Source organism: Callithrix jacchus, chromosome 8, assembly GCF_049354715.1.
Source record: "Callithrix jacchus isolate 240 chromosome 8, calJac240_pri, whole genome shotgun sequence".
NCBI classification, from domain to species: domain Eukaryota; kingdom Metazoa; phylum Chordata; class Mammalia; order Primates; family Cebidae; genus Callithrix; species Callithrix jacchus.
The window spans coordinates 45,785,186-45,804,699 of NC_133509.1; the positions used below are offsets into that span (position 1 = coordinate 45,785,186).

Sequence of the window (19,514 nt, forward strand, 5' to 3'; positions counted from 1 at the left end):
CTGACGGGGATCTTGTTAAGCTGGTATAAACAGTGCCATACTGAGCATCCTTATATATTTATTTTGCCGTACTTCTACAAGTCCAGATGCCTAGGACTGGGTCAAAGGGAAATAACATTTTAAATTTTGATGGCTGAATCTTCCTCCAGATAGGTCACCCTAGTTTATAGGCCCACTGAAAATGTGTAGAGTACCTGTCTGCGCATGGCTATAGAGAAAGCAGGGTACTGGCCGGGCACGGTGGCTCAAGCCTGTAATCCCAGCACTTTGGAAGGCTGAGGCGGGTGGATCACGAGGTCAAGAGATCGAGACCATCCTGGCCAACATAGTGAAACCCTGTCTCTACTAAAAACACAAAAATTAGCTGGCCGTGGTGGCGTGCGCCTGTAGTCCCAGCTACTCAGGAGGCTGAGGCAGGAGAATTGCTTGAACTTGGGAGGTGGAGGTTGTAGTGAGTCGAGATTGTGCCATTGCACTCCAGCCTGGCACCTGGTGACAAAGTGAGACTCTGTCTCAAAAAAAAAAAAAAAAAAGAGAAAGCAGGGTACTGTGCTCCTGCCCGTTCTGGGAGCCGCTGAATATATGCAGTGGTGAGACTGAGTGCTTAGAAGGAAGTGGGCCCAGCTCCTGTGCTGGGCGATAGTGGCTTGCTCCCCCCACGGCCTTGGCCTCCTCCATTGCAGGTCTCCCTGGCAGCAATGGAGTGGGTGCCAGCAGCTTTTCTTTTAGGTGTGCACGTGATTTCCCTTACCCTTTTAGCAAGGTTTTCCTGTTTGTGGGATGAGAGTGAATGACCATGTCTTCTGTCTGACTCTTCCAGGTGAAGAAGGCATTTAGGCAGAAGGCCCTCTCCTGCCACCCAGACAAAAATCCAGATAATCCCAGAGCAGGTGAGACTCTTCTAAGGGTGTGGGGAGAGGCCCACTCACCCGCGCATTGCGTTTTGTGCTAGAGCTCTGCATGTGAGTGCTTTGGGGGGGTAGGCACACACAGCCTGGCTCCAGAAAGTGGAACCCACGGCTTCCATTCATGTCAGGGGTGTCTGGTCAGTTGCTGATGTGCTCACCCCTCCTTGTTGGTCTGTCATCTGCTGATCGCAACTTTTCTGCCATCCTGTGGCTTCTTTGAAGTGTTTTTTTTTTTTTTTTGAGGGAGCACACCATCACAAAGTGTTAACTTTTTTTTTCTTCTCTCTCTCTTTTTGATCCTTACGTTTAGCTGAACTCTTCCACCAGCTTTCTCAGGCCTTGGAGGTGCTGACCGACGCTGCTGCCAGGGTAAGCACAGCCTCCTTTATCTGAATCGTCCCCCATGCTTAGAGACCACTGCTGCCCCTCAGCCTCAGTCCTCTGCCCTTTGCCATGTGGCACAGTTCTTGCTCTAAGTCCTTGCTGTCTAAGCCCAGAAGACTCAGTCACCAGGCTGCCACTCTGATGGTTCTTGGGCTAGGGGCCACGTAGATTGCTGGGGCTCCTGTCTTTATTCTCTGGCTGACCCTCTGCCCTGTGCCCCTTTGTCCTGCCAGGCTGCCTATGACAAGGTCAGGAAAGCCAAGAAGCAGGCAGCAGAGAGGACCCAGAAACTTGATGAGAAAAGGAAGAAAGTGAAGCTTGGTAGGTAACACGTAGTGCTGGATGGCCTGTGGTTTCCTGTGGGCATTTTCACTCATCTCCCTCACCTGGAGCTTTATTCCCAGCAGCTCACCTCAAAGCCTTCTGGCTCAGGATCTGGGCAAAATGATGTTCTTAGAGGTTGGTTCCTAAAGACACTCTTAGGAATAATAACGGTAATAAGGTTTAATATTAGCTAAGCATTGTGACAAATGCTTATCCATCCTTTAATTGTCATAACTGTACAAGGAAGTGTGGGTACTAAACCTTTTTTAAAATCTTTTTTTTTTTTGAGATAGGGTCTCACCTTGTCGCCTAGGCTGGAGTGCAGTGGCTCTATCGTGGCTTATTGCAACCTCCACCCCTGGATTCAAGCGATTCTCGTGCCTCAGCCTCCCGAGTAGTGGGACTACAGGCATGTATGTATCACCATGCCCAGCTAATGTTGTTCAGTTTTTGTAGAGATGGAGTTTCACCATGTTGGCCAGGCTGGTCTTAAATTCCTGGCCTCAAATTATCCACCTCAGCCTCCCAAAGTGCTGGTATTACAGGCGTGAGCCACCGCACCTGGCCTCAAGCCATTTTTTATAGGCAAAGGAGCTAAGGCACCAAAAGTTTAAGAGCTTGCTGGAGCTGGGATTTAAACTGACCCAGTGTGAGTAAAATTGGTGCTTGTGTTCACCATGCCCAGCTGAATCTTTTTTTTTTTTTTTAAGAGAGATGAGGTTCTGTACTGTATGTACCCAGACGAGGGTGGTACCATCATAGCTCACTGCTGCCTCAAACTCCTGGGCTCAAGCAGTCCTCCTGCCTCAGCCTCCTGAGTAGCTGGGACTACAGGTGCGAGCCACTGTGCCTGGCTGGGTCTTTTCATTTTTACTAACCCCAATTCCTACCCAGAGTTTCACTTTGAGAAGCTCCCTCAGAAGGATTCAAAGAGGTCTAAGCTTTCTCTTCTCTAATAGCTTTATTGAGGTATTCTTTGTATATCATAACATCAACCCATTTCGACTCTACACTTCAATGATTTTTAGTAAATTTACCAAATAATGCAACTCTGACTGTAAATCAAATTTAGAACATTTTCATCAACCCAGTAAGATTGGTCCAAGCATTTTTTTTTTTCTCATTAAAAAAAAAAATCGATCCAAGATGGCCGACCACTAACAGCTCAGGATTGTAGCTCCCAGTGAAAGCTCAGAGAACGAGACGACGCCACATCATTAGACGAATTTTCGTCACTCACCGATTAGCCGACTCCCAGTGGAGGAGCCCCACGGGTCGCCAGCGCGACTCTTGTGGCCGCTGCAGCGGTTTTGCCGGCGTCTCGGCGCAGCAGCTCTTCACGCAGAGCCAACGGGACCGCTTCCCCTACTGACCAGAGTTTGGAGCTCCGGGAAGTCAGAGCCGCTTGTTGCGGACTCAAGAGGGAAGCCAGACCAGAGATTCCCGGGCAGAAGAGCACCATCAGTCTTATCGCTGCTATTTAGGCTGCCACAGTGGGTGGCTCGGATCCCAGCACTGGGAATCAGTAAGTCGGACGTCGACTCAGAAAACTAATTAGAAAGGCGGTTCATCTAAAATGAAGGGAAAAAAACAGCCTAAGAAGGCTGAGTATACTCAAAATCAGAACCCATCAGCAACGGAACAAGCCCTGATGGAAAAGGACTCATCAGCAACCGAACAAGCCCTGATGGAAAAGGACTCATCAGTAACGGAACAAGCCCTGATGGAAAAGGACTGTGTTCCATTATCTGAAGTAGGCTTTAAAAGGTGGATGATAAGAAACTTCTGGGAGTTAAAGGAACTTGTTCTAACCCAATGTAAAGAAACTAAGAACTTGGAAAAAAGGTTCGATGAAATGTTGAAAAGAATAGACAATATAGAGAGGAATACAAATGAACTTATGGAGTTGAAAAATACAACACGAGAACTGAGTGAAATATGTACAAGCTTAAACAGCCGAATGGATCAAGCAGAAGAAAGGGTATTAGAGGTCGAAGACCAACTTAATGAAACAAAACGACAAGACAAGAATAGAGAAAAAAGGATAAAAAGGAATGAGCAAAGTCTCCAAGAAATATGGGACTATGTGAAAAGACCTAATATACGCTTGATTGGTGTACCTGAATGTGACGGAGAGAATGAAGTCAAGCTGGAAAATACTCTCCAGGACATTATCCAGGAAAATTTTCCTAATTTAGCAAAGCAGGACACTATTCAACCCCAGGCAATACAGAGAACACCACAAAGATATTCCTCAAGAAGACCAACCCCAAGGCACATAATCGTTAGATTCACCAAGATCGAAACGAAGGAGAAAATATTAAGGGCAGCCAGAGAGAAAGATCAAGTTACCCATAAAGGTAAGCCTATTAGGCTTACAGCAGATCTCTCAACGGAAACCCTACAAGCTAGAAGAGAGTGGGGGCCAATATTCAATATACTTAAAGAACAAAACTTTCAGCCCAGAATTTCATATCCTGCCAATTTAAGCTTTACATTTGAAGGAAAAATAAAATCTTTTAGGAACAAGCAAGTACTCAGAGATTTTATTACCACCAGGCCTGCTTTACAAGAACTTCTAAAAGAAGCATTATACACAGAAAGGAACAACCAGTATGATCCTTTCTAAAAATACACCAAAAAGTAAAGAGCGTTAACATAAAGAAGAATTTTTATCAACAAAAGGACAAAATAGCCAGTTAATATCAAATGGCAGCAACCCTAAAGTTAAATCAACCAAATCTCCCAATCAAAAGATACAGACAAAATCCAACGGTATATACAAAGATATACATAGACTCAAAATAAAGGGTTGGAAAAAAAAAACGTACCAACCAAATGGAGAGCAAAAATAAATAAATAAAAAGCAGGAGTTGCAATTTTCACATTTGACAAAATAGATTTCAAAGCTATAAGGATACAAGGGTAAAAGGATTAATGTAACAATAAGAGATCTTAACACCCAGATACATAAGACACATAGATTTAGATTCAACGAGACAACAAATTGATAACGATATCCAGGATTTGAACTCAGAGCCAGAACAAATAAACACAATAGAGGTCTCCATTTTAAACACATAAAATATGCATTAACCACTTTAAACACTCAAAATATTGATCGGCCATTATTGAAACCCATTTTAGGAATGAAGTAATATTCCTTTTTCCCCCTTTTTCTTTTTTTCCCCTTCTTTTTCTCTTTTTCCCTAAAAAAAAAAAAAAAAAAAAAATCACTGGTTATAGCAACATGGTGTAAGCACTCTTCTTTTTTTTTGAGATGGAGTCTCGCTCTTGTTGCCCAGGCTATAGTGCAGTAGCGCAGAGATCTCAGCTCACTTCAACCTCTGCCTCCTGGGTTCAAGCAATTCTCCTATCTCAGTCTTCCAAGTAGCTGGGACTATAGGTGCGAGCCACCACACCCAGCTAATATTTGTATTTTTAGTAGATATGAGGTTTCACCGTGTTGTCCAGACTGGTCTCAAACTCCTGATCTCAAGTGATCCACTCCCCTCGGCTTCCCAAAGTGCTGGGATTACAGGCATCAGCCACCGCGCCTGGCGTAGTCCAAGCATTGTTTACTCAATTTTTCTCCTTTTCCTCTTGCTCTTCAACATCCGTATATTTTAATGTGTGCCTATAACATCCCAATACCATTTCTCTATTAAAAGAAAGTGCTGGAAGACTCCATCTCAAAAAAAAAAAGAAAGAAAAAGAAAAGAAAAGGAGATTCTAAGTAACTGGGGCACACAAACTTCCCTGGCCTAAGAGAAGGGTTTCTCACAGCAGCTGGCCTGGCACATGGCTGCAAGCAGGTTCCCCTTGGAACATAACGCCCTCATACAATCTGGGATGCAGGGTGATGCCCTAAACCTCTGCTCATCCCGTGGAGCCTCTGTAGTCAGGTCCACAGTGAGGCTTGGGAAATGTGAGTTGAGGTGAGAGGTAAAGGAGACAGTGAGAACTTGAGCTCAGTTTATGAAAGATATCAAAACCAAAGCAAGGCCAGAGGTCAAGCTGTGGGGCCAAAACCACAGGCATCAAGCCCAGCAGCTCCGCCCATCGGCACCCTTGACACATGGCCCTGGGCTGCTGACATAAGCACCACCCACACCCTGTTCACTAGAGAGAACCAGCTTGGTCAGTGCAAACCTTTTTAACTCTTCCAGACCCTGGCCACTCTGCTGGAGCTCATACTTCTGTGCTATGATTTTTCTCAATGGAAATTAACTCAGGGGCGTGGCCATGGAGGGAGGGGGCAGAGTTACTGTATGGGCTCGTCCTGATTGAGACTTTGGGGAGAAAGCCAGAGCTGGGGTGGGCCAAGGCCACATGGAAACTTAACAGATCAGCAATTTGGTCATTCAACCCTTGTGCCTAGATCTGGAGGCCCGGGAACGGCAGGCCCAGGCCCAGGAGAGTGAGGAGGAGGAGGAGAGCCGGAGCACCAGGACACTAGAGCAAGAGGTGAGCCCCCAGGCACACTGACTAGAGGGCCACCTGCAGGAGGAGGAGGAGGGGAGGATGGACCTGGGTGTTCACCATGGCTGGGGCGGGTGTGTTCTTTCCTTCCCCCTTCTGTGGGAGCTGGGTGATTTGTCCCACCTACAGGTTGCCGAGCCCTAGCTTGCAGGTGGAAGTTCCCAGGGACTTTTTACAAGGTGAGCCAGCCTGGAATTGGACTTGCACAGAATTGTCACCCCCACCCCCTGCTCTGCAGATCGAACGCCTGAGAGAAGAGGGTTCCCGGCAGCTGGAGGAACAGCAGAGGCTGATCCGGGAGCAAATACGCCAGGACCATGACCAGAGGTTGAGAGGTGCAGGTCCATCACCCCACCCGTCTCCCCTCCAAGGAAGCTCCAGATTGCTTAGAGCGGCCATGCTGGCTGCTTGGCGGAGCTGCTCTGGAGGCTTCCACCTGCTGGAACCCTAGGGTCACCCCATGGCACCCTACTCTGACACCTGCCACTTATCCTTTCTTCCTTCCAGTTCTCTGGGGCCTGTTTGCTTTTTACTCTGCCTGAGATCTCCTGGCCACATCTGTCTTAGTCCCAAGCAGAGGTGGCTCTGTGTTGGGCCAGATCACCACGGGGAGGGGCCCTGGGACACTTCGTTTCCATAGACCCTCATGGTTTGTCTCTCTGCCTCCTGCCCCCAGAATGTGTTCCTCGCTCTCCATTCAAAGAGTGCTAACAGGTGGCCTTTGGGAGGCAACTGGGTAGATGACCCCTGGTGTGGCAACTTCTCTGGGGATGGGCATCTGCTATCCCCACGAGGCCCTCGCTAGAGCTGGGCAGATGTTGCCTTTGGTCAGGAGTGACCCTTTGCAGACTCTCGTGGCTCTGGGCTGCATCTCCTTTGGGAGAATCTCTGACTCCCTCATATTCTATTTTTCTTCTTTTCCTAATATTTCTAGGAAAGACAGAAAATACTGAAGGCCAAGGAACCCCCAAACTAAAGGTGAGCCTGGACAGGATCTGGGGCCACCTCACACTCACACTGCCTGCTCTCAGCAGGAATAGATGCTTCCTCTGGCTCGAGGGTTTCTGGTGGGGCCGCTGGATCTGCTTGGAGGTGGCACCATTACACCTCCCTTCATGCTCCAACCGCCTGGAGACCAGAGCTTGCCATGAAAGGCTGCTCTTAGCCCTGATCACAGGGCAGAGCATTCCCTAGTAGCCCTCTCAGGAAGGGTCTTCCTGGGCGGGAAGCGTTCCTGAGATGAGCAAGCCATCCTGCCCACAGGTTCGCAAGGGGAAAACGTTTCTGGTGACGCTCTCAAGACTGCAGGAGCCTTAGAGACTCGGAGGGTGGGAGGATGTCTGCTCAGACTCTCAGGCTCAGTCCTGAGGTCAGGTACTATTCAGCCAGGGGTCACTGTTTCATGAGGCTGCCTTTTCAGCTAAAATGGAAGTGCAAGAAGGAGGATGAGTCAAAAGGTGGCTACTCCAAAGACGTCCTTCTACAGCTTTTGCAAAAGGTTTGCCCTGCTGATGTCCATGCTTTCCTTTCATCTCAGTCCACATCTCAGCTCACACCCTACATCTCTATTGTCAATGCCTGAACTTCCCTTAATATATCTACCTGCTTTTTTTTTTTCTATTTCATAGACCATGGGACGACCCAGGCCACAGCCCTTCTCTCACTTGTGTGGCCATATGCCCCCTTCCAGCCTGCTGTCCTTTGCTACCTCAGTCTAGCCCTTACCCTTGGCAGCAGAGAACTTGGCTGAGTGGGTTGGGAGGCAGGAGGTGGGTGGGTATCTGGCATGAGAGCCCCGTCCTCTTTACCACCTTCAACCAGCAAGGACTCTGTGCAATGAAATATGCCAGTCTAAGTCACCAAGGCTTTGCCCATCCTCCTTTGCTGCTCTGTGTTCCTAGAAGAAAAATTCTGTCTTTCCTATCTCTGATCTCACTTCACTGAGATAAGTAGGTGGGGTAAGAAGTTATCTCCCAGCTGAAAATGCCCCACAGACCTCAAGGTAGCCCAGGCTTGTCTCTAGCATATCCTGGGCCATCCTGAAGCCAAGTCGTGCTTACTAAGACCTCTTCGTCCCCACAGTATGGTGAGGTTCTCAACCTGGTACTTTCCAGTAAGAAGGCAGGCACTGCTGTGGTGGAGTTTGCGACTGTCAGGGCTGCGGTGAGTGCTGCATGAGGCTTGGGGGCCCCTTGTGGCCCTGTCACTCTAGGGCAGGGATCCAATTCTATGGGCCCTCTGAGTTAGGTGGGAATTCCCAGGGAATCTGCAGGCCAGCTCAGAGCCAAGGCTCCTCCCAGGGGCCCTGGACTCCTAGAAATAGAGGACCATGTATGAAGGGATGGATGGGGGGTGCTCTGGGGAGGAAGGAGAGCACAGTCTGACTCTGCTCCCTGCTGGTAGTTTCACACCCTCCACCTGTACCCCTCAGGGTGGTGCGCCCCAGCACTGCCTTCCCACCCTCTGTGCTCCCCACCTGTCTCCTGCAGGAAGGGCCAAAGTGGTAACTCCCATCGCTTGAAGGCTGCTGGGGTTGGCATCTCTGCCTAGAGGACTAGAAGGCTGATTCTGTTCTCACTGTGGGGTAGAGAGAGCCTCTTTATAGCTGACTCAACAGATGGAACAGGACTAGGTGCTGTGTTTGGCAGGAGCTGGCTGTCCAGAATGAAGTTGGCCTGGTGGACAACCCTCTGAAGATTTCCTGGTTGGAGGGACAGCCCCAGGACGCCATGGGCCGCAGCCACCCAGGACTGTCAAAGGTGAGGAGCCAGGCCTACCCCAGCTGGGCGCTCAGAACTCAGAGCTCTTCCTACCTGGACTCCTCAAGGCTCTTTCCTTCCAAATTCAGGTCTTGGGGCCTGGAGTGAGGTTGGCAGGTCCACCAACCCAGGCAGGAGGAGCTGTGATTTCACGTTGACCCCTTTTCCTGTCTGAGGGCCGAAGAGGCGCCATCAGCACTATTCTTAGACCCTGCTTTCTCTCTCGCTGGGATTCTCCTTTTCACCAAAGGGATCTTCTTGGCTCTCAGGTTGCTTGGTTGTGCAGTGTGAAGTGTTTGGAGCTTAGATGATGCAGTGCTGCAGAGAAGGGGCAGGTGACTAGGGCAGCCACTTCCTTCCCAGCACGGTGGTTTTCCAGATGTGTCTCCAGCTGCCCCAGCCAGGAACCAAATGTCAAGAGGCAATATCTCCTTTTAGAAGTAACCCTGGCAGGCCAGGCATGGTGGCTCATACCTGTAATCCCAGCACTTTGGGAGGCCAAGGCAGGCAGTTAATCTGAGGTCAGGAGTTCGAGACCAGCCTGACCAACATGGTGAAATTCTGTCTCTACAAAAACACAAGAATTAGCTGGGCATGGTGGTGTGTGCCTGTAATCTTAGCTACTCTGCAGACTGAGGTGGGTGAATTGCTTGAACCCAGGAGATGGAGGTTGTAGTAAGCCAAGATTGAGCCACTGCACTCCAGCCTGGGTGACAGAGCAAGACTCCGTCTCAAAAAAAAAGTCACCCTGGCTACCCTGCTGACACAGGGTGCTGCCTGCTTAGAGTCGGGGTGCCTGCCTGTGGTGAAGCGTAGGCCTTCCAGCTGCTGTAGACCAGTGCTGGCCCTATGCCCTCACGGTTTCATGAAGCCCTGTGTATAACCCCAACCTACAACCATGGCCCTGGTGTCTTTTGGCCTGGATGCAAAGGCTGGGGCTGTGGGCCTCCTGGCCATACCTGCCCCCACCTAATGGGACAGACTGCTGTAGCGGCAAGATGTAGCATCCTGGTTCTCCCCTTCTCTGCAGTGGCCTGGTGTATCCACAGCCCCTCAGCAGGCTAGCAGGAGGCTGCTCTCATTGCCTTACCCACGCCAGCCCTGCCTGACCTGCCCCTCCACTTGACTAGGGTGGCGGGAAAGGAGCTTTTTTTGTTTGTTTGTTTGTTTTAAGAGACAGGGTCTCGCTATGTTGCCCAGTCTGGAGTGCAGTGGCTATTCACAGGCGCAATCCCACTACTGATCAGCATGGGAGTTTTGACCTGCTCTGTTTCCAGCCTGGGCCGGTTCACCCCTCCTTAGGCAACCTGGTGGTCCCCCGCTCCTGGGAGTTCACCATATTGATGCCAGACTTGGTGTGAACACCTGATCGGCATAGCGCAATACAGCCCAGAACTCCTGGGCTTGAGCGATCTCCAGCCTCAGCCTCCTGAGTAGCTGGTACTACAGGCACACGCCACTGCGTCCAGCAGGAAAGCAGCTTTCTGCAAGCGTGTCCCAGACCCTGGATGGAGGGAAACAAATCAGTCTCAGCCTGGCTCAGGACCCTGCTTTACAAACCTCATTCCCACCTTCAAGTCGCAGCATTTCACAGCCCCAGATAACACTCCACAGATTGTGTTAGAATTTTATTCATTCTCTCCTGCATCCACAGCTTGGTAACTACACACGAGAGGAGGAAAGAGGGAGGGCACCGATTTGGGCAGTAGATACGGTGTGTCGAAGCTTTCCTCTCCCCTTCGCTACTCTTAGAGAGGCCTGGGGGCCACCAGCACGTGCCCCAGCAAGTGCTGCTGGGCTCTGGTTCCACATGTCTGGTCAGGCTACGGGGTGGGGCCATAGCACAGCCTGTGGCCTTGACCCAGTGGGTTTGGCCTGTTAGGCAGGCCCATTGTTGGAGGGTTCAGGCAGGCAGAACTCTCTGTTCCTGGGAGACAGTTCTGGAGACCAGCTGTGCTGCTCCGCCATCGAGTGCCCATCCTGGATCCAGTTCTCTTCGAGGAAGGAAATCTGCTGTTTTGCTGCACTTCCCAAGGGCTCCCGTCACTAATAAGTCTGGAATTTCCACAAAGCACCTCTTTGCAAGCTGTGCCCGTGCCTTTGGCTGGCATTCTCAGGATCTGCCTTCCTTCACCAGGGATTCACCAGGTAGCTGGGTTGGCAGACAGCCATGTTCTCATTTCTGCTAAGGATTTGCCTGGTCTTTTTCCGGAGTTATGCTCTCTCTCTATCTCTTCCTATGTGGCCAGCCCCTGTATGTGTCTCCCCTTTGCCCGTGGCCCCTGGCCATGGTCTAGCCAGCGCTGTCCAGTGGACCTTTGTGCAGCAATGGTCATGTCTATTCTGCACTGGCCCATGTGGCAGCCATTAGTCATGTGTGGCCACTGGGCATTTGGAATGTGGCTGGTGCAACTGAGGAACTGAATTGTTCATTTTTATTTGATTTCAATTCCATGTCATGCAGTGCATGGCCACCAGATCGGACAAGGTCAGGCCTGTCTCCCCTCTCTTCCCACTTTCCTCTTTGGCCTGGGTTGGATGCTTTTGCCCAGGCTTGTCCTGTACCTCTCTCTGTTGACAGTGGCTTCCAAAGAGGCTGACGCAGGGCACTCATCTCTTCTGCCTAATCTGTGTCCTACTCCCTGACCTGACCCCGTGCCACCTTCTGGCTCTGCCGGCCTCTACCTGGTTCTTGTGGTTGCTGCACATGGCCTCCCTTTCCTGGCATAGCCAGCTTCCTTCAGGGGTCCTGCCAGGAAGTGCCCCTCCCAATATTTCCAGATTGCCACTGTTCCTCCACTCTGGGGTGCCTGGGAAGACTGTTCAGGACCCAGAGGGCAGGCAGAGCCCTGGATTCCTATTCTGGAATCCTGCACCAGGATGGAGGAGCTCTGCCTGCCTGAACCCTCCAACAATGGGCCTGGAGTTCTGTCCCTGCCCTTTCCTTAATCCACAATTGGGTCCCCAGGCTCCAGCTCTTCCAGTCACCTCAGCCTTGCCCACGATTGCCCCATTCAGAAACTGGGCTCACTGGGAAACTGCTCCCTCAGCATCTGTAGAACTTCTTCAAGAAGTGAAATCCCTAGGTCCACTTTGAAGGAGAGGAAGGGATCACTGAGGTCCGGGACGGGTGTCCTCTGGAAGCAGGGAGTGTCCACAAGGCTGTCCTCTGAGTGCTGGTGGAGGGCACTCGCCAGGGAGAGTGCTGATGGCAGGGTGGCCGAGTAGGCCACTGTGTAGGCAGGTGGGGGCTCCAGGATGTTGGGACAGCTTGAGCTCTCTCTGTAGAGGCGTGGGGGCTTGGGTGGGGCCAGCAGCGTGGCCCGGGGCTGCTCATCACCCCACAGTGGCAGGCGCCGGCCATCTGGCCTCCCTTGTAGCTCCCGGATGACTTCTCGGTTGCTATACTCCTCGTGGTCCCCACCCGCTGTGCTGGCCTGGCTAAGCACACTGCCCTGTCGCCGGAGCCGCCGTGGCCTCCCCAGGCTCAGCCGCTTGAAGAAGGAGGTATTGCGGAAGGACCCTTTCCGCCAGGTCTCCATGGGGCCCAGGGGAGCCAGCAGACAGGCATTCAGGAGCACTCAGGATAGCATGCAGTCCCTGCCAGGGCAGTGAGTGCCAGCAGTCGGAGAGGCTCCCCTAGGAGCAGAGGCCTCGGGGTTTCTGCTCAGCACGGACCTTTGGTTGCATCTTGGTTGGTGAGAGGAGGGCTCAGGAAGGAGCGTTTTTGTTCAGGAGAGCAGAGAGCTGGGAGTTCCTGACAGCAAGTTTCCCACAGGGACAGGAGTGGCCCGGTCTGGATAGGGCAGTGGAAAAAAACCCAGGAGGAAGCAGCAGCACTTACTGGAGCCTGAGTGAGGGCAGCCCCGGCGGAGGAAGAGATGGCCCTTCTTGGGCTGGTGAGGCTGGCGAGCGCTCCTTCCACAGGCAGGCGGCAGATGGCCCGAGCTCACTTGCCCTGGCGTTTGCCTGGCTCCTCTGCTCTCCGGGGCAGTGTGGGGCCGTGCCCTCTCTGCCGGCGGCTCCTGGACTCTGATGAGTGGCTTGGCTATTTGTGGCAGTGTGTGGTGGTGGAGATGTGTTTTTGTTCTCAGCTGACTCAGTCAGGTAGGAAGCCGGGTTTCGTGCTCCTGGGTAATTGCAGCATCCGCGTGCAGGGATGGGGCAGCTGTGACCAACACCCCAGGACAATGGAGAGCTTAAGATTCCTCTGTGGGGGCAGCCCTGCTTTATGTGCCACCTTGTAGCTTCCTTTCTCATCACATCCCCACCACCCCGGGCCCCAGCAGGTGGGCCTGGCTTCCAGCCCACAGTGTCTGGGTGGGAGGTGAGGGAGGTGTAGTTAATTGAAAAGCAGGCTTGTGGAGCGATTGTGGGGAAGGAAGAGACCTGTGGCTGGTATGGGTGACTCAGCCCCGCTGTCAGGCCCTCATGAGCAGAACCTGCATGATGAGGGAAGGAGGCAGAGGGTGTGTTAATGGGGAGCAGCCCATGCCTATGATGGGCTCTGCCGCGGAGGGTTGGGCTGGGGGCCTGCCAAGGGTGGCTCCAAGTGTTCTTGGCAGAGCAACATTAACCTGGGGACGGGAGACGTGGCCACCGCTTGGCCTGCCATCAGCCTGGCTGCTGTTTCCTCGTCCTCCCTTGTTTTGCCTTAGTGGCCTCCTGGAGGGAGAGCAGCAGCTGAAGGCTGTGCTGTCTCCTACCTGGCTGTGCTCCAGCCCTTCCCCTCTGGCTACCGGGCCTCCTCTGGGGTCTTCCTTCTCTTGCAGTGCTGGGTCAGAGAGGCTGCTCTGAATTGTCAGCTGTGCTCTGGGCCAGGTTTAGCCATCCAGCCTGGAGGGGACTGCTGCAGCCAGGGAGAGGGGAGAGGTGCAGCTGTCGGGAGGAGCAGGGGACTCAGACTGAGTAATACTTCCTGTTTCTGTACACCCCTTACCCCAAACCTGCTGGCCAGGGCCTGGCATCTCAATCCCAGCCGCTCCCTTCCTACTCCCCGGGTCACTGACCACCAAATTTTCCTCCTGCCTGGTTCCCTAAGAGCGCCCCTGTGCGACGTAGCTTGGATCAGGGCCCCACAGCTCTCTGCTACAGGCAGGTCACCGCATCTTACAACCCCTGGCCTGACTCACTTCTGTGCCAAGTCAGGCGGGCTTCACACTTCTCTGCGAAACTGTTGGGACCACATGATCATCACACAGCCTAAAGGGCGCTGAGGGAGGCAGGGGTTTAATACCCACCACAGACCTTGTCAGGGCGTGGGTTGGCAGCTTAGGCCCCACTGCAGAGCTGCTTCTCCACCCTACAGCCTTGCCCATTGAGGCATTTGTTTATTATTCTTTTGATTATTTAAATACAGCATTCCCGAATCTCCGCACTGTGCTGGCAAGTTCATAAAAGCTTTGAGCCATGGGCCCTGCCCTCCAGGAGCCCTGGTGTGTATTTCCAGAGGCATCCTGGCCTCATGCTGGCCTCTCTCCCCTTCTAGGGTGGGGCATTCCAGGCTGTGTCTAGCAGGGTTCCCTTCTGCATCCTCAGCAGGAGCCAGACCACAGGGCACCAGGCATGAACAGTGCCCAGCAGAGCCAAGTGCATTCCTGCATCTCAGACAGTTTCCCCTCCTTGGGAGCCTGAGAGAGGCAGACGCCATGGGATAGAGGGAAGAGGTGAAGGATAAAGGGCTCAGAGGAATTGAGGGGAGATGAAGGCCTGGCTAAAGGGTCCGCAGGTGATTCCTGAGGACGGACTGGAGATGAACGGAGCGGAGATGGATGGAGCTGACAAGGCCTAGGGAAAGGGAGGGGAGCTGGCTGGGGAGCAGCCAGCTGGGGGCCAAAGGTGGCTTGTTCTGGAGGACACAGGTAAGCCAGGATTCCAGAAGGATGCTCTGGGTTCCTTCCCTTCCTCTGCCCTCCTCCCTCGAGACTCTTAGACCACAGCTTTGCCTCGGCACCATCCTCGGAGTCTAGAGTATGTAGGGCTGTGCCCTGCTGTCCCTGACCCCTCCTGTCCCTGCTCTGTCCGCCAGGGCTCAGTGGTGTCGGAGAGGGACTACGAGAGCCTCGTCATGATGCGCATGCGCCAGGCGGCTGAGCGGCAACAGCTGATTGCACGGATGCAGCGGGAAGACCAGGAGGGGCCGCCCACGTAGCCCCGGCTCCTGCCACCTGCCCCCCCAGCCCTTTTTTTCAATGTCACCAATAAAAGTTTTTTGTTTTTTTTTTAAAGACTCTACCTCTATTCCATACATAGGTATAGGCTGCTGGGCTCTGCCACAGAGGGCTCTACCCAGGCAGGCCTGGCAACCCTCCCAGGAAGTGGGCAGACCCCCCAGGGAAACACTCCACATGGTAAGAGTCCAAGAGTCTGTGTACAAGCAGAGCACAGGCACAAACACTCATCACAGCCCTTTATTGGCTTGGGCTAGCTATGTAGGAGCCACACTCCAGGGCCCTGGGCTGCCCAGCTCCAGCTGGGGAAGCTGCCCGGGGACATGGCCTACCCAGGGCCCTCCACTCAGGCCCGAAGCAGCTGGGAGCACCAGGGCATCGGGCCCTGCCCTCTCCCACTGTTTGAGGCAGGGTTTCATAGAAGGCCATTCACCGCCCCTTGAGGCTTGGCAGATGGCAGTGACGATTTGGGAAGACAGGAGCGTGGAGGTCAGGGCCCACAGCAGCTCCTGCACAGGGCGCCCCGGCTGCAGATCAGCGTGAGAAGGTCACTCCTTGTGCAGGCACCACACCAGTGTCTGGCCCACCCCGGTCATGCTCAGCACACGGAAGCCCCTGTGTTCCAGCTTGTCCAGGACTATGCGGGGAGGGTCATTGACATAGTATTCATAACTGCAAAGAGACAGGTGGGCAGGGTGAGTGGGGCACACAGCAAGCTCCTGGTACAAAGCTAGTATCAGCTGCAGGTGGCCTGGCCACTCTGGCAGCGACTCGCTAGCTGGCTGCTTGCTGGATGCCAGGGCAAGTGTGCAGCCTGGCCTCCTCTGCTGCTAGGTACTTCACAACAAGCTAGTGAAGGTGCCACTGTTGTGGCCATTGGTACGTGAGAAAACAGAGGGGTTAAGCAGGTTCCCCAGTGTCTCAGATGGTAGACACGTGTTAGCTTGACCACAGCCCTGCACACTCAGCGGGTCCAGAGTGCTGCCTACCCTTCTGGGCTTGCTCCCCACCCAGGCCTCCGGGCCTCTCCCTGACGTCCTACAGTTCTGGAGTAAGGAGCCTGAGCCGCAGCTGCTCCTGGCTCTGTGCCACTCCCTAGCGTGGAGAATGCTGGTAGTCCTTCTTTCAGGTTTAATTGATGCTGAAGGACCATGAAGCAGACAGAGGACTCAAGCCCTAAGCTGGGCACGGAGAGGCAGGTGCCTCATGGCAAAGGAAGGAGGCTGCCTTCTGCCCCTGAGCGTTGACCCAGGGGCTGGGATAAGCCCGCCTTCTCTTTCCCCACTTTGAACTGGGACTCACTCTGGCAACTCTTCCCGGAGAATCCGTGTAGCCTGGGTTCTCCCTACGTCCAGGGGTGAGAGGACAAATGGAAGCAGTGGTCACAGTTTAGACATGGAGACATTACAAAGGATGCTAAGGGAAGTGGCCGAGTCCCCAGGCAGCAGCCACCCTGGAGACAAGACCCAGGCTCCCTGCTCCCCGTTTCTAGGGCTTAGCTTTGTGACTCAGCCAGATCCTCATGACAAAATCCTTTCTCTCTCTGCCTGTCTGTGCTTGATGGGGTCCAGCTTAGAGAGGAGAGGGCAGGGCAAGGAACAGTCCACTAGTGGAGTCCTAGACCCAGGGAACAGACTGTTTCTGCAGTTCCAGTAAGGATGTGGAAAGCTTTCAGAGCAAGCCTTATGGGGGAGAGGGGGGTGTTGGAGATGCTACAGATAGGACCAGCTCTTCCGGAGGACACAGCTCCAGTATGCAGGCAGGGGGCTCTGATGCTGGCGCCTGTCCCTGGGCTTGGAGGTTTCATAAAGGGAGCAGGTCTAGGGGCTGGCAGGAAGAGGATACTGAGGGAGGCTGCTACTTACAAGTTGTTTCCTAGGACACTTCTCTTTGAAGCCCCCAGATGCTGCATCAGCTCTGGATCCGACTGTTCATCACCCACCATAGTGGGGCCCACCTCCTGCAAAGGTAAGCCACAAGGTTGCTTGGCTGGCTGCCAGGAGAAGGTGGAAGGTCTTGCCTCTCCTTCCTCCTCTGCCTGCTAGCCCTGAGAGCCTCACATAAATGCTGGAGACAGTAGTGAGGATTCGTAGGGGCCAGGCATAAATTGTGAGGGGGTGGAGCCCCTGATCGGTGATCAGGAGGAGCAACGTAGGGCCCTCCCTAGACCCTTGAAGCTCAGCTTTAGCTGGGCAAAGTGGCTACAGCCTATAGTCCCAGCTACTCAGGAGGCTGAGGTGGGAGGATTGCTTGAGCCCAGGAGGTTAAGGTTGCAGTGAGCCATGATAGTGCCACTGCACTCCAGCCTGGGTCTATTTCAAAACAAAACAGAACAAATAAACATCATATAAATGAAAGAAGCCAGACACAGATCACAATACCACAGAAAGGGGATTAGTGGTTGTCTAGAGCTAAGGGACTTGGAGAAAATCATGAGTGTCTGTGACAGGGTACAGGCTTTCCTTTTGGGGTATTAGAAATGTTCTAAAACTCATGGTGATGGTTGCACAACTCTGAGTACTCTAAAAAACAACGCTGAGCTGTACACTTTAAATCAATGAATTTATGGTATGCCCATTATATGTCAATAAAGCCATATCTTTAAAAAAAATAATCACTTGCGGGGGGACATTCCCAAGTATGGATTCCCAAGCCCCATACATAGCATTTTGGGAGGTCTGAAAAGGGACCCAGAAATCCACATTTTGACAACTGCACAGATGGCTGCTTCACAAACCGCCAGGGCTCTGCGAGAGCTCTCCCTGCACTGGTGAACCCACCAGGGGGGCTGTGTGCCCTCTGCTGGCTCATCCCGGCACTGGACAGTGGGCAGGGGCAGAGGAGCACCTTGCTGCCCATCTGGGGGGCAGAGTAATGTCTTTTGAAGTTAAAAGGACTCCTGGGGGGCTATCAGAACCTTTTCACAGATAAGAAAACTGCACCCACAGAAAGGAACGTGACCTCTGACTCACGGTGTTCCCACCTCTAACTGCACCACCCCTTCTTATCTGCCTTCCTTTCTTCCCAAGCAGGGAGTTTTCTTTTCTTCCTTCCCTAAAGCTTCAGGGACAGCCCTTCCTGGCCGTGCCTAAGGGTGCAGCTAGTGGCTGTGTATGGGTCAAGGACTTGGCACAGGGGTTTTAGCGCCTTGGCACGTCCTTATCTTTTTCAAACCTCTTTCCCTCAGGTTATTCCACTTTTTTTCTCATACGTAGCAGCTCCATGCAGGGCACTGGGTGCTGCACGTGAGGCCAGAGCTCCCTGGGTCCCTCCCGCCGACAGGTAGGACAGGAGCCAGAAGCGCCCGCAGGTCGCCCTCTCGCCGGGAGGCACGTACCGGGTCCCCTTCGCGGCCATAGAGGCTCCAGGCGGGCCAGAGTTCGCTGAGTCCCGGGAGCCGGGCTGAGCCCGCTTCCCCACTCCTCCCGTGCCGAGGGGGCGTGGCTGGGCGGGTTCGTGGTCCAGCCCCCGGTGGGCGCAGCCCAGGAGGGAGGCGTGAAGGCGCGGTCGCAGACCCCTAGGGCCTGGGCCCGGCTCCAAGTCGCCGGGCGGCCAGTACTCACCATGCGGATCTGGGTGCTGATGAGGAGGTAAGGCATGGTGTGCGCGTCCCGGCCAGGCTCCCACCCGGTGGCTCTGGGCTGGGCACCGACTCCAGCCCTTCTCGCGTCGGGACTGCGACGCGCTGCTGGGAGTCCCGTTACTCTGGCTCTTGCCAAAGGCGGCGTCAATCCCCGAGCGCCTGGCCCGTGACTGCCGTGGCCGCCAATCAGGAGCGGCTGCCGTGACGCGCCCTGCAGTCTGCGGTTCGGGACCCGCCCCCGCCCTCCCCGCAGCGGACTCGGACCCCGGGGCCCACCTGAGGCTTCCGCCGAGTTGTCCAGTCGCGGGAAGGTAGGGTGTGGGGAGGAGGGGACGGTCCCACGGCCTGGAGGCGGAGGTGGCCCAGCAGAGTCGACTGGCTGCGCCAAGCGCGCGTGTTGCCTCTGCGCCCTTTTTGCAACACTGCAGGTCAGGTTCCAAAGTCCCCGCCAGGCAGAGCCCAGAGCAAACGGCGTCCTCGCGGAGGCCTCCCCAGGCCCCAGCCCACCCCTGCCAGAGACGCCTCAACACCTTCAGCGGGGCCCCACTTCCCCTCGCCAAGACACGCGATGCAGAGATTCCTTAAGCGCTGAGGAGGCCGGGGCAGGAGGCTCGGGGCTCGCCTTGAAGGCTACAACTAAAATACCACCGGGCGCACTGCGCATTCCCGCCTCCCAGACTCTGATTCCAGTACAGCGGCGGGTCCTTGCATTTCTGTAGACCGACAGGAAAATCTATTAAAGAACTTCGTCCTTGGCTGGGTGCCAGGTCTGGGGTGACGGAATGGATGGAACCGGGCCCGCCCTCCCCGGAGCTTCCCGCTTAGCGGGACAGACGCCGCGCACGCGCAGGAGGTCACTGGGCAACACCTGAAGCAAATGAAACAACTTTCCCGGCACCAGCCA

At 53.8% G+C, this 19,514-nt stretch overlaps 3 protein-coding genes across 4 annotated transcripts in view; 1 reads left to right on the plus strand and 2 right to left on the minus strand.

Annotated features, from left to right (window-relative positions):
- The window catches only part of DNAJC17 (DnaJ heat shock protein family (Hsp40) member C17), a 50,200-nt gene extending 35,116 nt beyond the window's left edge, over positions 1 to 15,084 (plus strand). The window contains exons 2-11 of one of the 2 annotated variants that reach the window (XM_002753533.5): positions 821 to 890; positions 1,219 to 1,277; positions 1,526 to 1,613; positions 5,998 to 6,083; positions 6,337 to 6,433; positions 7,033 to 7,076; positions 7,519 to 7,596; positions 8,181 to 8,261; positions 8,747 to 8,857; positions 14,886 to 15,084. In XM_002753533.5, coding sequence (XP_002753579.1) covers positions 821 to 890; positions 1,219 to 1,277; positions 1,526 to 1,613; positions 5,998 to 6,083; positions 6,337 to 6,433; positions 7,033 to 7,076; positions 7,519 to 7,596; positions 8,181 to 8,261; positions 8,747 to 8,857; positions 14,886 to 15,008 — 837 coding nt within the window. In that variant the 3' untranslated portion in view covers positions 15,009 to 15,084. Of the gene's footprint in view, positions 1 to 820; positions 891 to 1,218; positions 1,278 to 1,525; positions 1,614 to 5,997; positions 6,084 to 6,336; positions 6,434 to 7,032; positions 7,077 to 7,518; positions 7,597 to 8,180; positions 8,262 to 8,746; positions 8,858 to 12,635; positions 12,894 to 14,885 lie in introns of those variants that run through there. The other variant, XM_078334346.1, reaches the window with a different exon arrangement.
- C8H15orf62 (chromosome 8 C15orf62 homolog) lies at positions 10,473 to 12,916 on the minus strand. The gene has a single exon (XM_009005541.5). The coding sequence runs from the start codon at positions 12,397 to 12,399 to the stop codon at positions 11,872 to 11,874; it is 528 nt and encodes a 175-aa protein (XP_009003789.3). The 5' UTR covers positions 12,400 to 12,916; the 3' UTR covers positions 10,473 to 11,871.
- GCHFR (GTP cyclohydrolase I feedback regulator) lies at positions 10,473 to 18,750 on the minus strand. The gene is made up of 3 exons (XM_002753536.6): positions 18,591 to 18,750; positions 16,893 to 16,987; positions 10,473 to 15,699 (listed from the first exon to the last, which is right to left on the minus strand). The coding sequence occupies exons 1-3, from the start codon at positions 18,624 to 18,626 to the stop codon at positions 15,576 to 15,578; spliced, it is 255 nt and encodes an 84-aa protein (XP_002753582.1). The 5' UTR covers positions 18,627 to 18,750; the 3' UTR covers positions 10,473 to 15,575.
- Between the last annotated feature and the right edge of the window lie 764 nt (positions 18,751 to 19,514).

Bases quoted from the DNA above. Each gene is read 5' to 3' on its own strand.
- C8H15orf62 (XM_009005541.5), bottom strand. From the start codon at position 12,399: ATGGAGACCTGGCGGAAAGGGTCCTTCCGCAATACCTCCTTCTTCAAG.
- GCHFR (XM_002753536.6), bottom strand. From the start codon at position 18,626: ATGCCTTACCTCCTCATCAGCACCCAGATCCGCATG. The intron at 16,988-18,590 runs GTGAGTACTGGC...TTACCTTTGCAG, and splicing joins TCAGCACCCAGATCCGCATG to GAGGTGGGCCCCACTATGGT. The intron at 15,700-16,892 runs GTAAGTAGCAGC...GTCTCTTTGCAG, and splicing joins AGTGTCCTAGGAAACAACTT to TTATGAATACTATGTCAATG.